Here is a 12,767-nt window from a genome sequence, read left to right on the forward strand (position 1 = left end):
TGGCTTAGGGTGCCAGGCTATCTAAGGTCAGGTGTCCCCAAACCTGACCCTGAGACGACATCCACGTTCTGCCTGCTTTTATTCTGGCCATGCTGGCAGCTGATTAGATGATGCCCACCCAGACTGAGGGCAGGTCTGCCTTTCCCAGTCCACTGACTCAAATGTTAATCTCATTTGGCACCATCTTCACAGACCCACCCAGGAGTGATACTTTGTATCCTTCAACCCGATCAAGTTAACACTCACTATTAACGATCACAGTGACATTTGGAAGTGAGGAAGAGTAGAACAAAGGGAACACATCTCAGCCACCTGAGATGGATGGATCTTGATGGGAGTAGTTGGAAAAGCATTGGAACAGTCACTTTGGGGACCATGGCCCAGTTAGCAAGAGAGGGCCCACAGAAGGGGTAGGTGGCAGAGGTTGGACAGTGGACATTGCTGTGGTTGGGTCCAGTCATGGTCTCCAGTTTGGGGAAGGTGGTGTGTCAAGGGAAAAATGCATTTACAAGGGCATCAGCAAGACAGTTGGCAAGGGCAGGTGTGGGGACATTGGAAGGTCTTTCTTCCTCTGCAGTGGTTGGGCTTTTTATGTTTGGCGCCTACTTTGTGCACGGCACTGTGGGAAACGTCTGTCATGTAACAGCTCCGTGGGGAAGATGCCGTCCAACTTGCCCCAGGTCTGCATACCTGGGCCTTCTGACTGCACAACCATGCTCACCTGTGTGGGGAGCCAGGGCTGCTGTGAGGCCGATCCTAGGGGCCTAGTTGGGAACTGCTTTCAGGGCTGTAGGGTGCCACACAGATGCAAGGCACAGCTCTGGGGGACTGAGTTGTTTGTCATGCTCTTTTCCTCCCTCTTCCGGGAGAAATGTGTCAGACCCAGGTAGGTGGAGATGGAACCAGGGTGGGGGGGCCCACACAGGGCTCAGCAGAGGGAGGGAGCCGGGGCAGGTGTGTGCTGCCTGCCTGCAGGGGGCCCAGTCGTGGGTCTGTATCCCTAGTGTGGGGCTGGGGGGTGTTTGTTCCTGCACATCTGACAGGGACATATGTACAGTGCTCCGTGTGTGTGTGTGTGTGTGCACAGGGATGTCTCTGTCTGAGTCTGTGTTTCTGAATGTGCATGTGAGTGGTTCTGTCTTTCTCTGTGTCACTGTACCTGCTATACACAGAAAAATACAGAAACAGTGGAGATGGAGGATGGAGGGAGGCTGCAGATGCAAGCTAGGGAAAGAACAGATGATGGAATGGAGTAGAAACACCGATATAAGGGCACACACGCTCTCCCACGTGTTCAGAAACACCCAGGGAGGATGTGTATATACCTACCCACTTAGCCTCAAACACATAGAGTGACAGGCATGTGGAGACCCTTGGGAACACACTCAGACCTGCGTTAACACACTGTCTTTGCATGCATCTTCCTGCGTGTGTGTGTGTGTTGCTGTGTGTTTTTCTGAATGTGGGTGTCTGTGTGTCTCAATAACACAGACACGTGTGGGAGACAGAAATATGAGGCTACACGTTCTGAGAAACACAGAGTGTTTGTATCTACGCATGCATGTGTGTGTGTACATGTGCGTGTGATTTTTAGAGTCAGGGAGGAAGGAGAGACCATCCTGGAGCTGGGAGGAGGAGGGAGGCCAGGAGAAGGCCGGCGAGAGGTGTCCTGGCCTTGCCCTGCTCCTGGTATGCAGGCCCAGCTCTCCTGTCCTCTGGTAGGAGCAGGATGACTGGGTGTGATTGGGGCTGCTTTTCCCCAGTGGGCCAATCAGCAAGCACTGAAGGATCCCCTTGGGTATAAGCCCACATCTGGACTCTGTGGGACCATGAAAAATATCCCACTAATGATCTACCCCACCTCTAACAAGCCCACAGTCCCTTGAATCACTAGGCCATGGAGCAGGGAGCAGAGACCCTCCCGGGGCTGTGTCCTGGCTCCCCGCCTTACTAGCTCTACAGGCGTGGACAAGTCCTGACCTCTCTGTACCTCCGGTTTTGGGCACTGGATGGGGGTGAACGGCAGCATCCACCTTATGGTTGGTTGTGAGGATTAAGGCTGCTCTCAAGGCAGACATTGGTTCATCCCACAGTTATTAGTTGAGCTCTACAATGGTCTAGACCCTGTTCTTGGTGCTGAGGCTTCAAGAGTGAACAAAGTTCCCTGTCCTCATGGAGATTATGGTCTTCACAGAGGAAGCGGCCAAAACACCAATATTGTTTAATGCATTTGGGTGGTAAACGTCAGCAAAACCAAAGCAGGAGTCAGGCCAGAGAGGGGCAGCGGGTGGGAGAAGGCTGCTGTTTTGGAGGGGCCAGGAGTGGTCAAGAAAGATCTCAGATGAGATGATGTTTGACCACAGAATGGAAGGAGTGGGCTGCTGATGGGGGCCATTTAGCCTCATAAAAGCCTGTTATTCTCCCACTTGACAGTTGTGCAAATAGAGGCACAGAGAGGCTGAGTAATTTGCCTAACGTCTCCCAGCCACTGAGATAGATATCCAGGATTTGAACCCATGCCATCTGGTTTCAGAGTGAGTAGTCCTCAGTCAAGGGTGATTTTTGTGGCCTAGGGACTATTTGGCAATATCTGGAGATATTTTTGGTTGCTGCAACTGGACTGCAGCGGGGTGGGGTGGGGGTGGTACTAGTATCCAGTGGGCAAAGGCCAGGGATACCGTTAGACATTCTGTGATGCACAGGGCAGCACCTACTGCAAAGCAATATGCCATCCACAGAGCCAGTGTGCTGAGGTTAAGAAACCCTGGTCAAAATCCATGCCAAGAACTTGACACAGTAGGACACGTAGTAGGTGCTCAATAAATAGTAGCTGAAGAGGAGGAAGAGAAATGATTTGGAGGTTTCAGGGGAGAAATTAATTCAAGGGGGAGAAAAAGCACATGTAAATGAATCCATCATTTAACAAAACTCATGCAATACTGTTTGTTGGTGGGGTGGTTACTGGTGAGGCCAGGGATCCATGGAGGTTGATGGACTGGGGATGGAAGCTGAAGCTGGATAGCCCCCAACTGCTGAAACACTGCTAACCAGATGCCTCTTCTTTCTGTCGCCCTCCCACCTGTGTCTCTCTCCCCATCTCTCTTGGCCGCTTTGCCCAGGAGACAGCCGGAGGCTGAAGGGGGCCATCCAGAGGAGCACGGAGACGGGCCTGGCAGTGGAGATGCCCAGCCGGACGCTGCGCCAGGCCAGCCACGAGTCCATTGAGGACAGCATGAACAGCTATGGCTCGGAGGGCAAGTAAGTGTGGGGCCACCAGCCCTCCTGGCTCTTGTATTCTTTTGTGGTGGGGCACGGGAGGGACTGAGCAACCCCTCTGGGAGCCCTGGGGCAGCTCCAGGCTGTGGAGGCGCTAGCTCAGGGCTCCAGGTTCATCCCCCATCTTCAGAAGGGAGACAGTGTAACAGCAAAGTCCCGAGGGAGAGTGAGCCCCACTGCTTGGATTTGAATCCTGGCTCCACCCCTTTCCTGCTGTGTGACCTTGGGCAAGGTCTCTGTGCCAGACTTTCCTCATCTGTAAAATGGGATTAACAGCATCAGCTTCATAGGGGTGTCATGAGGATTAGACGTTTATAATCCATGTAATGCAGGGGTAATATTTATACACAGCATAAGGCAGTGTTTGGCACTAAGTGCTGTATATTAGTGCTGCTTAAGAAATAAAGGAGGGGGTAGAGAGGGGTTTTATTATCATCATTATTTCCTCTTTACTTTTTTAGTTTCCTAAATCCTGTTGGTTTTGAAAAATATATACTACTGCTTTATAAAAGCGTTTCTTGAGCATCAGCTCACTAGACAGTAGTGCGGCTAGGTCCTTGCCAGGTTTCCCTCCGTGGGCTTCACGTCAGAATCATGAGAACACGTTACCAATGCAGCTCGCGGGGCCCCACGTCCGAGCTGCTGAATTAGTCTCTGGGAATGTGGCCTGAGAACTCCACTGTTAAAAAGCTTTTATCCTAGAGGAACTCACCTGGACTCAGGGTTTCTCATTTTCACAGAACCCTTTAAGAATTTCAGGAAAGCACTGGGCCCAGTTTCCCCCAATACACACAGCCCCCAGTGCATGTACACACTCATTCTCCCACACACAGTCCTGCAAACATGCTTTTCTCATAACTACAGGGGTTATCAGAGTCCCCTAAAACCATCTGTGGATCCCTAGATCAAAGAAACTTTGATCCAAAGCAACTTCCTTATCATATAGATGACCAGGGCACTCAGAGAGGTTAAGGAGCTCACTCTGCATCACGAAGCATGTTACCAGGTCTGGAACCCAGGAGTCTTGACTCCCAGCCAGCGGTTATTTCCCAGCACTGCGTCGCTTCATGGTCCTAGCTTTCCTCTAAAGTCAGGGAAGTGGGGTGGGATATCATGATTCTTGTGCACATGGGAAGACTGAGGCCTAGAAAAATTAAATGCCACAACTGTCCAGAAAAGTAGCCACTAGACGCATGTGGCTAATTAAATAAGATGAAACTTTCTGTTCTTCTATTGCGCTAGCCATATTTCAAGTGCTCGCTAGCAACTTGTGGCTAGTGACAACCATATTGGGTGGTGTAGAAAATAGAACATTTCCATCATCATACATAGAAAATTCTTTTGAACAGTACCAGCTAAGTGACTAGTGCAAGGACAGACACACGGCCACTGAGAGGTGGGGCTGGGGCTCGGCCTCCACCTTTTGCTTCCCATCATTCTGGCCCTGCCCCTCAGCTGGGGGCTCCTGCTGGCTAAAAGCCTTCCCCACCCACCCCCAGCCCCTCCTAAACTGGGCATCTCCAGCCTCGTGAATGGCCTTGCCTTAGCAGATGCTGCTGTTCCACCCACCTCCTAGCGAGACTTTCCCGTGGGTGAGAACAGGAGGAGGACAGCGGAAGGGAGAGGAGGAGGAGGAGGAAGGGAGCCAGTGTTTTCTTTAACCTGAGAAACATGGCAAGGCAGCAGAACTTGGAGGAAGATATTCTCAGCATCTGGGGAGCAGTGGGGCCCTGCTGACAGGTGTGAGTCGCAGGGAGTCAGGAAGCTCAGGTTCTAATCCTGGCTCTGCCACTCATGTCCCTGGGTGGGCTTGGGCACATCAGTTTGCCTCCCTAATGTTTGAGGAGGCCAGTAAACATCTGTCAGCCTCCCAGGCAGGTCTGGAGGCCTAGATTATGGGAAGGGCAGCGTGCTGCAGTGAGCAGCAGCAGAGAAGTCAGACCTGCATTTCCATTTTATAGAAGAGGAGGTGAAGGCTCAGAAAGGCCACATGACCAAGGGGAGCATTATCAGAGTGTGCTGTGAGGAAGAAACGAGGTGATGCCTGCAGGTGACAGGTGTTTGGAACATGGCTCTTGTTACTGTTTGCTGTAATGGGCTTTAAGGGACCATAGAGTCTAATTACTTGACAGACAGGTTCAAAGCCAGGACTCAAGAATGAGACTGCCCTGGTGTGTGGTTCATTTCAGCTTCTTAGTAGCTGTGTGGCTTTGGGGGAAGTTACTTCACCTCTCTGAGCCTAGTTTCTTCATCTACAGAAAGGGAACAGTAACAGTGCAGACACTCATAGAGTTGTGAGGGTTCAATATGTTAATACATGTAAAAGAACTTAGCACAGTGACCGGCACTGTAATTGTTATCGATTATTGTTGGTTGTGAATTAAGCCATTGTTTGTTGGCTCTTTTGCTGTTTTGGTCAGTTGCATTGTAACAGATATAGTGAGCCTCCCCAAATACAATTGCGTCTATAAAGTGCTTAGCACAGAGTAAGCACTGAGTAAGTGTTGACTGTGATGATTACGATTACTAAAAGGGTTGAGGTGGGTGTTCTGAGCCCAACTGAGGAGGTATCAGGTGGGTTGGAGGGTGACGGGTCCAGCAGCAGGGGACAGTCTCGGGCCTCCTGAGAGGGGCTGAGTGTTGGTGGATCCCAGCCAGGCCCAGCACTGCCACCTGCCCAACACCTGGGCAAGGTAGGGACACAGAAGGAATGGGTGGGGACATTGAGCTGTGGTCAGCCTCCTTGTTCTGCAGGCATTTGGGGCACTGGTTGGGCCCAAATGCCAGGCTCTGAAACAGGAAGGGATTGTTCTCCCCTCTCCCCACCCCTTGGACTTCTGCCAGCCCAGCTGAGGCTTACAGGGAGCCAGGCTCACTTGAGCAGCCCCTGCAAGGCTGCAGCCCCTGGCACCGCTGGGTCTGTCTGACTGCGCTGGATCACCAGGCATATGTATTCCTGCAGGCGGGCACAGGAGTGCTCCCACATGGATTTTCATTTCAGCAGATGTGATTGGGCACTTAGAATGTGCCAGGCAGTTGGGTCGGGCACCTCAGACACCCTGTCCTCCATGAGCTTCCATTCTTGGGCACTGACTAAGCAACTAGCAGTGTGAGGAGAGCTGCAAAGGACAGGTATAGAAAACTTGGGAAATGCTATGTTCCCAGGTGTCAGGGATGGGGAAGGGGTGCCTTATGGGTTGGGCCGCTCTGCCAGTGAGGATGCCTTGAGTCCCGGGTTATGTAATACCAATGGACAATGGCTTCAGCCCTTGCTATTCAAAGTGTGGTCCACAGCCCAGCAACACTGGCATGGGAGCTTGTTAAATATGCAGAATCTCAGGATCTACCCCAGATCCACTGAATCCGAATCTGCATTTTAATGAGACCCCCAGGTGGTTTGTATGCACATTAAGGTAGAGAAGCCCTGGCTTAATGGTAATAATGGCCATAGCTAACTCTTGCAGAGAACACTTGCTATGTGCAGATACTGTGCTGTGCTTTTACTTATATTGACTCATTTAATTCTCACAACAACCTGACAATGGGACTGTTAATATTCCCATTTTACAGATGAGGAAATGGAAACTCAGAGAGGGTAAATAAGTTGCCCAAGTTCACACAGCCAGTCAGTGGCTGAGCCAGGATTCAAATCCGAGCATTGGGTATCTGCCCTTAACGTTTACACTCAACTCTTTTTCTCATTTAATGGTTGCATTTATCAAGGTTTCTGGAAGTAGAGGCTTCCAGGATGGTTTGGTAGCTCAAGGATGCCATCAAGGACCCAGAACCCCTCTCTCTTTCCACACCATGGGCCTTATGTTGGGCCAGCCGTGGTTGATCCCCTGGGGCTGAGGAAGGGCTTTCTTTCTTTGAGCCTGTTTCTGCCTGATCAAAAATTGGAGCTTTGTGGGTTAAGGATGGAGAGTCAACCAACCATGCCACCAGGCCAGGCCCATCACACCTAGGAAAAGGGCAGGAGCTGGAGCTCAAGCCCCCTGAGATGGGGCCATGAGAACAAAACCTTCCAGACATACCATACTCCCCACCTGCCCTAATCCTGAGATACTCACTGTTGACTGTGTGTTCTAGTTTGGGTTTTCCCAGAACCAGACCTGAGACATGGGTTCGAGTGCAAGTGATTCACCTCGGAGGTGATTCTAGAAAATAAGAGCAGAGGAGCATGTGGGAGAGAGGTGTTGCACCCAATAAAGCATAAGAAGCCAGCTTTCCCAGGGGGCAACCAGAGCCAATCCTGATGGGGAACTCTGGGGACCCATGTGGAACATGCACCTGGGAGCTATCTCCTCAGGAGGCGAGGGAGTTGAGGTATTTACATTCTAGCTCTTAACCAGTTACTGAGCAGCAGCTGCTCCCTGTTAACTCTCTGGCTCTTACTGTGGTAAAATAGGCTCTAGAGGCTAGAGAAGCTCTTCAGGGGCCAGAGAAGCCTGGGCAAAGGCATGCAGATGCTGGTGGTTAGAAGTCAGCAAGCACTGACATAATAAGGGGTGGGGGCATGGCCCAGCAGAGCCTGCTACACTGTGTGGGTGCATAGGGCTACCATCTGACCAGCTGCCCAAACCAGAAATCTGGGGTTCTTGCAGCCAGCTCTCTCTCTCTCCAATCCGTAATCCATTCCCAATCCATAATCATGCTGTGCCATTTTACTCTTAATGATCTCTTGAATCCATCCCTTCCTCCCCATCTCCATCTCCTGGTCAAGGCCATACATCGCTCTTGCCTGGACACCTGCAGGTCTCCTTTTTGGGACATCACAGTTTGTCACCCAGTACTTATTCTTCTGACCTTTCCCAGCCTCTCTCAGTCCCCAACCATGTGGGGACTCCACCACCCTGAACCTTTACCCTTCACTTTTCTCACCTCCAGGTCTTTGCATCCATTGCGCTCTCTACCTGGCACTTCCTTCTCTACCCCTGCTCCCTCTTCACCCTCTGACTCATTCCTTCTCCAGACCTCAGCTGAGAACTGGCACAAAGACTGTATCTCATGTGCCAACACCAGTAATTGATAGTGGTTCCCTGGAGTGCTGTGTTGAGAAGGATTCTGGAGCCAAGTCCAGGCTTGGCAGGAGAGCTGAGGTTGATTAGCAATGTCTGTCCTGGGCGTGGGCAGAAGTGGAATGGAACAGGTAGGGCCTACCATTCTTCTGGCTGTATCAGCAGCCCTCACAGTCCCCTGTCCCTCCCCCACCACAGTGCCCTCCACTCTCTATCTTAATTGTCACATGTGTGTGTCTGTCTGTCCCACTAGACACTGAGTTCAGTGCCTGTCTAGCTGGCCCAGTCGGTGCTCTGCACATTCGGATGAACAATGGGTGGGTGTGTGTGAGCAGAAGCATGCATACATTCCACTCCTTCCCACCCCTTCAGCACACAGAATCCAGGGCCTTGGCATCCTCTCTGTTGACCCAAAAGCACTCCAGGCTGGCTCCCAGCGCCCACCTGCTTCTTCCTTCTGCTCTTTGTTGTCCTGAGATGTCTGGGTCATCAGCATCTGGGTCTCTGAGTGTCTGGGTCACTGTGTCCACAGCCCAGGGAAGCAGAGTATGAGCTGATGGCAGGGCCACTGCACCCAGGCTCAGGGTCATGGTCCTGTCAAGGCTGTTTCCTGATCACCAAAGGCTCAGGAGTCTGGGTGGGTGGTCAGAACCTCTTTTCTTCCCCACCTCTACTGTTTAACAGCATCCGCATGCCCAAAGGACAAAGCAGAACTGGATGCAGCTGTGGGTAGGAGACAGGGATTTGTTTTGTTTTGTTTTATAAATGCTAGTATTTCTTGAGCACTTGACTGTGCCAGACTCTGTTCTAAGGCGTTTATCTCATTTAATACTTACAATAGCACTGGGATTATCCTATTGTTCTTTATTCCTGTTTTACTGGGAAGGAAACCAAGGCTCTGAGAAGTGAAGAATGTGCCTCCACGACTAGTGAGTGGTGGAGTCAGGATTCAGTTCCAGGCCTGCCTGACCCCATAGCTTGGCCTGCAAATCCCTGTGCTCTGCTCTGGGCAAGGCTGAGGTCCCCTCAAGACAAATAGAGACAGTATAATGTAGTGCTTAAGAGGGTGAATTCTAGAGCCAGACACCCCAGGTTTAGGTCCTAGGTCTTCCACTCCTAGCAGAGTGATTCTGGTTCAGTTACTTAACAATTCTGTGCCTCAGTTTCCCTTTTTGTAAAATGGGTATGAATTACAAGTACCTAGCTTTTATAGAGTTGTTAAGAGGATTAAATGGATCAACATTGATAAATAGTACTATCAGTGCTTGACTCATGACAAGTTTTTGACAAAAAAATCCTTGGCTTTGCACCCACGAACCACACACTGTCTCATAGAGATGGTCAGGTTTGGAAATATCTTGAATTCTTGAGAAGTTGGAGTCAGCACTGTGTGATATGGTATATCCTGGCACAGGGCAATTCTGCTACAGTGCTTGTTTTGAAAACGAGAATTTGTTCCAACATGATTCAAGTATTAGGGAACAATTTGAGCATAACATAAATTTTGCATTTGTTCAGGTGCAATTTCATCCACGAGGAACACTGGGTGAATGAAGAAAACTGCACCCACATAAGAATACACAAAACGCATGTGGCTCAGACATCCACCGCACCCTCAGTTTACTATTATAAGCCACACCCGTCCACACCTGGTGGTACAACTTTCCATTGACTTCAGTTTTTCCCTCACTACCTCAAAATCACTCACAGGCTGCACCTCTTCTGACACCCCCTTCCACAAGCAAACTGCAGGTTGTTTTCAAGGTCACGTGCCATTTTTATTGTAGTATTTATGCATTTCTAAAGCATTTAACATATATAAAACCATGCTGTCATTTTTACAGCATTCCTGCCTTTTTCTTTTTTTGATGTGACACTGACCCCATTTTCCCATAAGCTCTGTGATTTTTATAGCAGGATTTTTGCATTGCACAGTAATTTTTAGAAATGTATATTTCATGTTACAGCAGAATTGACTGTATTGTAGGTTTGGCAAGTTTGTGGGAGGATGGATGGATGGATGGATGGATGGATGGATGGATGGATGGATAAATGGATGGATGGATGAATGGATAAATGGAGGGATAGAGGGATGGATGGATGGATAAATGGATGGACAGATGGATGGATGGATGGATGGATGGATGGATGGATGGATGGATGGAGGGATGGATAAATGGAGGGATGGATGGATGGATGGATGGATAAATGGATGGATGGATGGATGGATGGATGGATGGATGGATGGATGCATGGATGGATAGATGGATGGATGGATGGATGATGGATGGATGGATGGATGGATGGATGGATAAATGGATGGATAAATGGATGGATGGATGGATACATGGATGGATGGATGGATGGGTGGGCATGTAGTGAATGGATGGACAGGGAACCCATAAATTCCTAAACCTTTGAGAACCACATAACCCATAATCACCATAAGGGCTGTGCAACCTTTTAATTTCTGATGCTGTTGAAACGAGTGATCCATCTGGAAAAGAGAATGGAGTGAAACCCCTGTGTGACCCAGTTACTTCTTTCACCATCAAGAACACAGAAAATCCAGGGGTCAAACCAAGCTCAGAGGTTAATAATAAAAGACCAGTGGGTTTCAGCTCTGCAAACAAGAGTAATAGGATTTGAAATGCAGGAAATCTCATTTCACCATTAACACAAAATAAAAGGCCAGCAGAACACGGGTTGTAATCCTGTTTCAGGGCTTTGCGCCTGTCCAAGTGGCACACGTCCCTGGAAGGGACCCGCTGCTGCAGTCCTCCCCAAAATGGCTTGGGCTTGTTCTCAGGCATCCAGATGCTGCACTTACTAACAGGTCTAGAATCTGAAATGCCATGAATGTAGCAAGGAGGCTCTCCCAGGCCAGGCAGCAGGCCCAGCAGGCCACGGTACCTCACCCTTTGATTCACTCAGCAGGTCCTCTGTGCTAAGCACCTTGCCTGCACTAGCTCTCTCACCCTCCCCAACAACTCAGCAAGGTGATTACTATTTATTCCCATTTTCCACATGAGGAAACTGCAGCTCAGAGAGGTTAAGACACTTCCCACAGGTTGTATAATACTGGAATCCAGGGTCTATGTTACACCAAATCCAGTCTTCACCCCATCCTTTATTTTCCCAGTGTGAGTCCTGCTGTAGGGCTTGGCAGTGAACATTTATTGAGCTCCTGTTGCATACAAGGACTTGTCAAAGTTGTAGCACGTATGCAGCACTTAATTCAGTAAGCTCTTTTATACCCCTGTGCCGTAAGCAGAAGAACGTTTGAAACTGAGACAGCACAGGCACTGGCCAACGAAAAGACCAGACACTGTCCATGAGGCAGTGTGATTTCATTTGCAGATAAGAACACTGAAATGCAGAGACAATAACAACTTGTCAGAGGTCACACAGCAAGCGGTTGGCTAGTGAGGAGTAGAGGCAGATTTGATTTTGTGGCCTCTGCCTTCTTTTCGTGCTCCAGGAAAGACCCCAAGGTGGAGTCAGGTCTCTGATGCGGTTGGATTTCTGGCTAGTAGGGCCCGGCCACCACTTTATTCCACCTTCCTCCAGCCCCCAGGAGGATGTGATAACCTATTCAGGGTTTCTGGGGCGTCAGCCGGGTTCCTTGGCAGCTAGCAAGGCTCCCTGGGATAGGAAATCAGGCAGCCGCCCAGATATTATAAACGATTACCGCTAATTACCAGGCCTGCCAGTTCCCCATTGTCTGCTCACAATCCCACCAGGAACTGAGGAGCAGACAATGATGATGTTGGAGGAAACTTTCAATTTCAGGCTGCAGAGGGCCTCCCTCTGCCTGGGAGGCTGCACTCCTTCCATGCCTGGAATCTGTGAGACCCCCACCATTTCTCAGGCTTTTGGAGCCCAGACACTCCTTACAAAATGGAGCCTGACCCCCTAGATGGCTGGGAGGGTAGGGTGGAAAACAGACCCAGGGGCATGGAGGAAAGGCCACGTCACCACTGTGAAAGAGGCCAGGGGTCCCCAACCCTAGGTCCCCCGAGGGTTACTGGTCCCTGGCCTCTTAGGAACCAGGCCACAGAGCAGGTGAGCGGTGGGCGAGCGAGCATTACCGCCTGTGCTCTGCCTCCTGTCAGATCAGTGACGGCATTAGATTCTCATAGGAGCGTGAACCCTGCCGTGAACTGTGCATGAGAGGGATCTAGGTTGCGGGCTTCTTATGAGAATCTAGCTAATGCCTGATGATCTGAGGTGGAGCAGTTGCATCCCAAAACCATCCCCCACTCCCTGCCCCAGTCCATGGAAAAATTGTCTTCCATAAAACTGGTCCCTGGTGCTGAAAACGTTAGGGACCCCTGGTCTAGACCATGGCCTCTGTGCTGTTAATTGAGGCTTTGGTTTTGCAAGAATAGTGGGTACACATTTCAGTCCCCAGACACTTAAGTGACTTTATTTTTCACACTTCCTCTCTATAAAAAACTATTGTTGCATAAT

General features: G+C 50.1%; 1 protein-coding gene across 1 annotated transcript in view; it reads left to right on the forward strand.

The window, feature by feature from the left end:
- Positions 1-12,767, forward strand: part of RIMS4 (regulating synaptic membrane exocytosis 4) — a 57,317-nt gene that overhangs the window by 34,666 nt on the left and 9,884 nt on the right. Inside the window, exon 2 of the mRNA XM_008016390.3 lies at positions 3,120-3,258. Coding sequence (XP_008014581.2) covers positions 3,120-3,258 — 139 coding nt within the window. The remainder of the gene's footprint in view (positions 1-3,119; positions 3,259-12,767) is intronic.

This window comes from Chlorocebus sabaeus, chromosome 2 (genome assembly GCF_047675955.1).
Source record: "Chlorocebus sabaeus isolate Y175 chromosome 2, mChlSab1.0.hap1, whole genome shotgun sequence".
Lineage (NCBI taxonomy): Eukaryota > Metazoa > Chordata > Mammalia > Primates > Cercopithecidae > Chlorocebus > Chlorocebus sabaeus.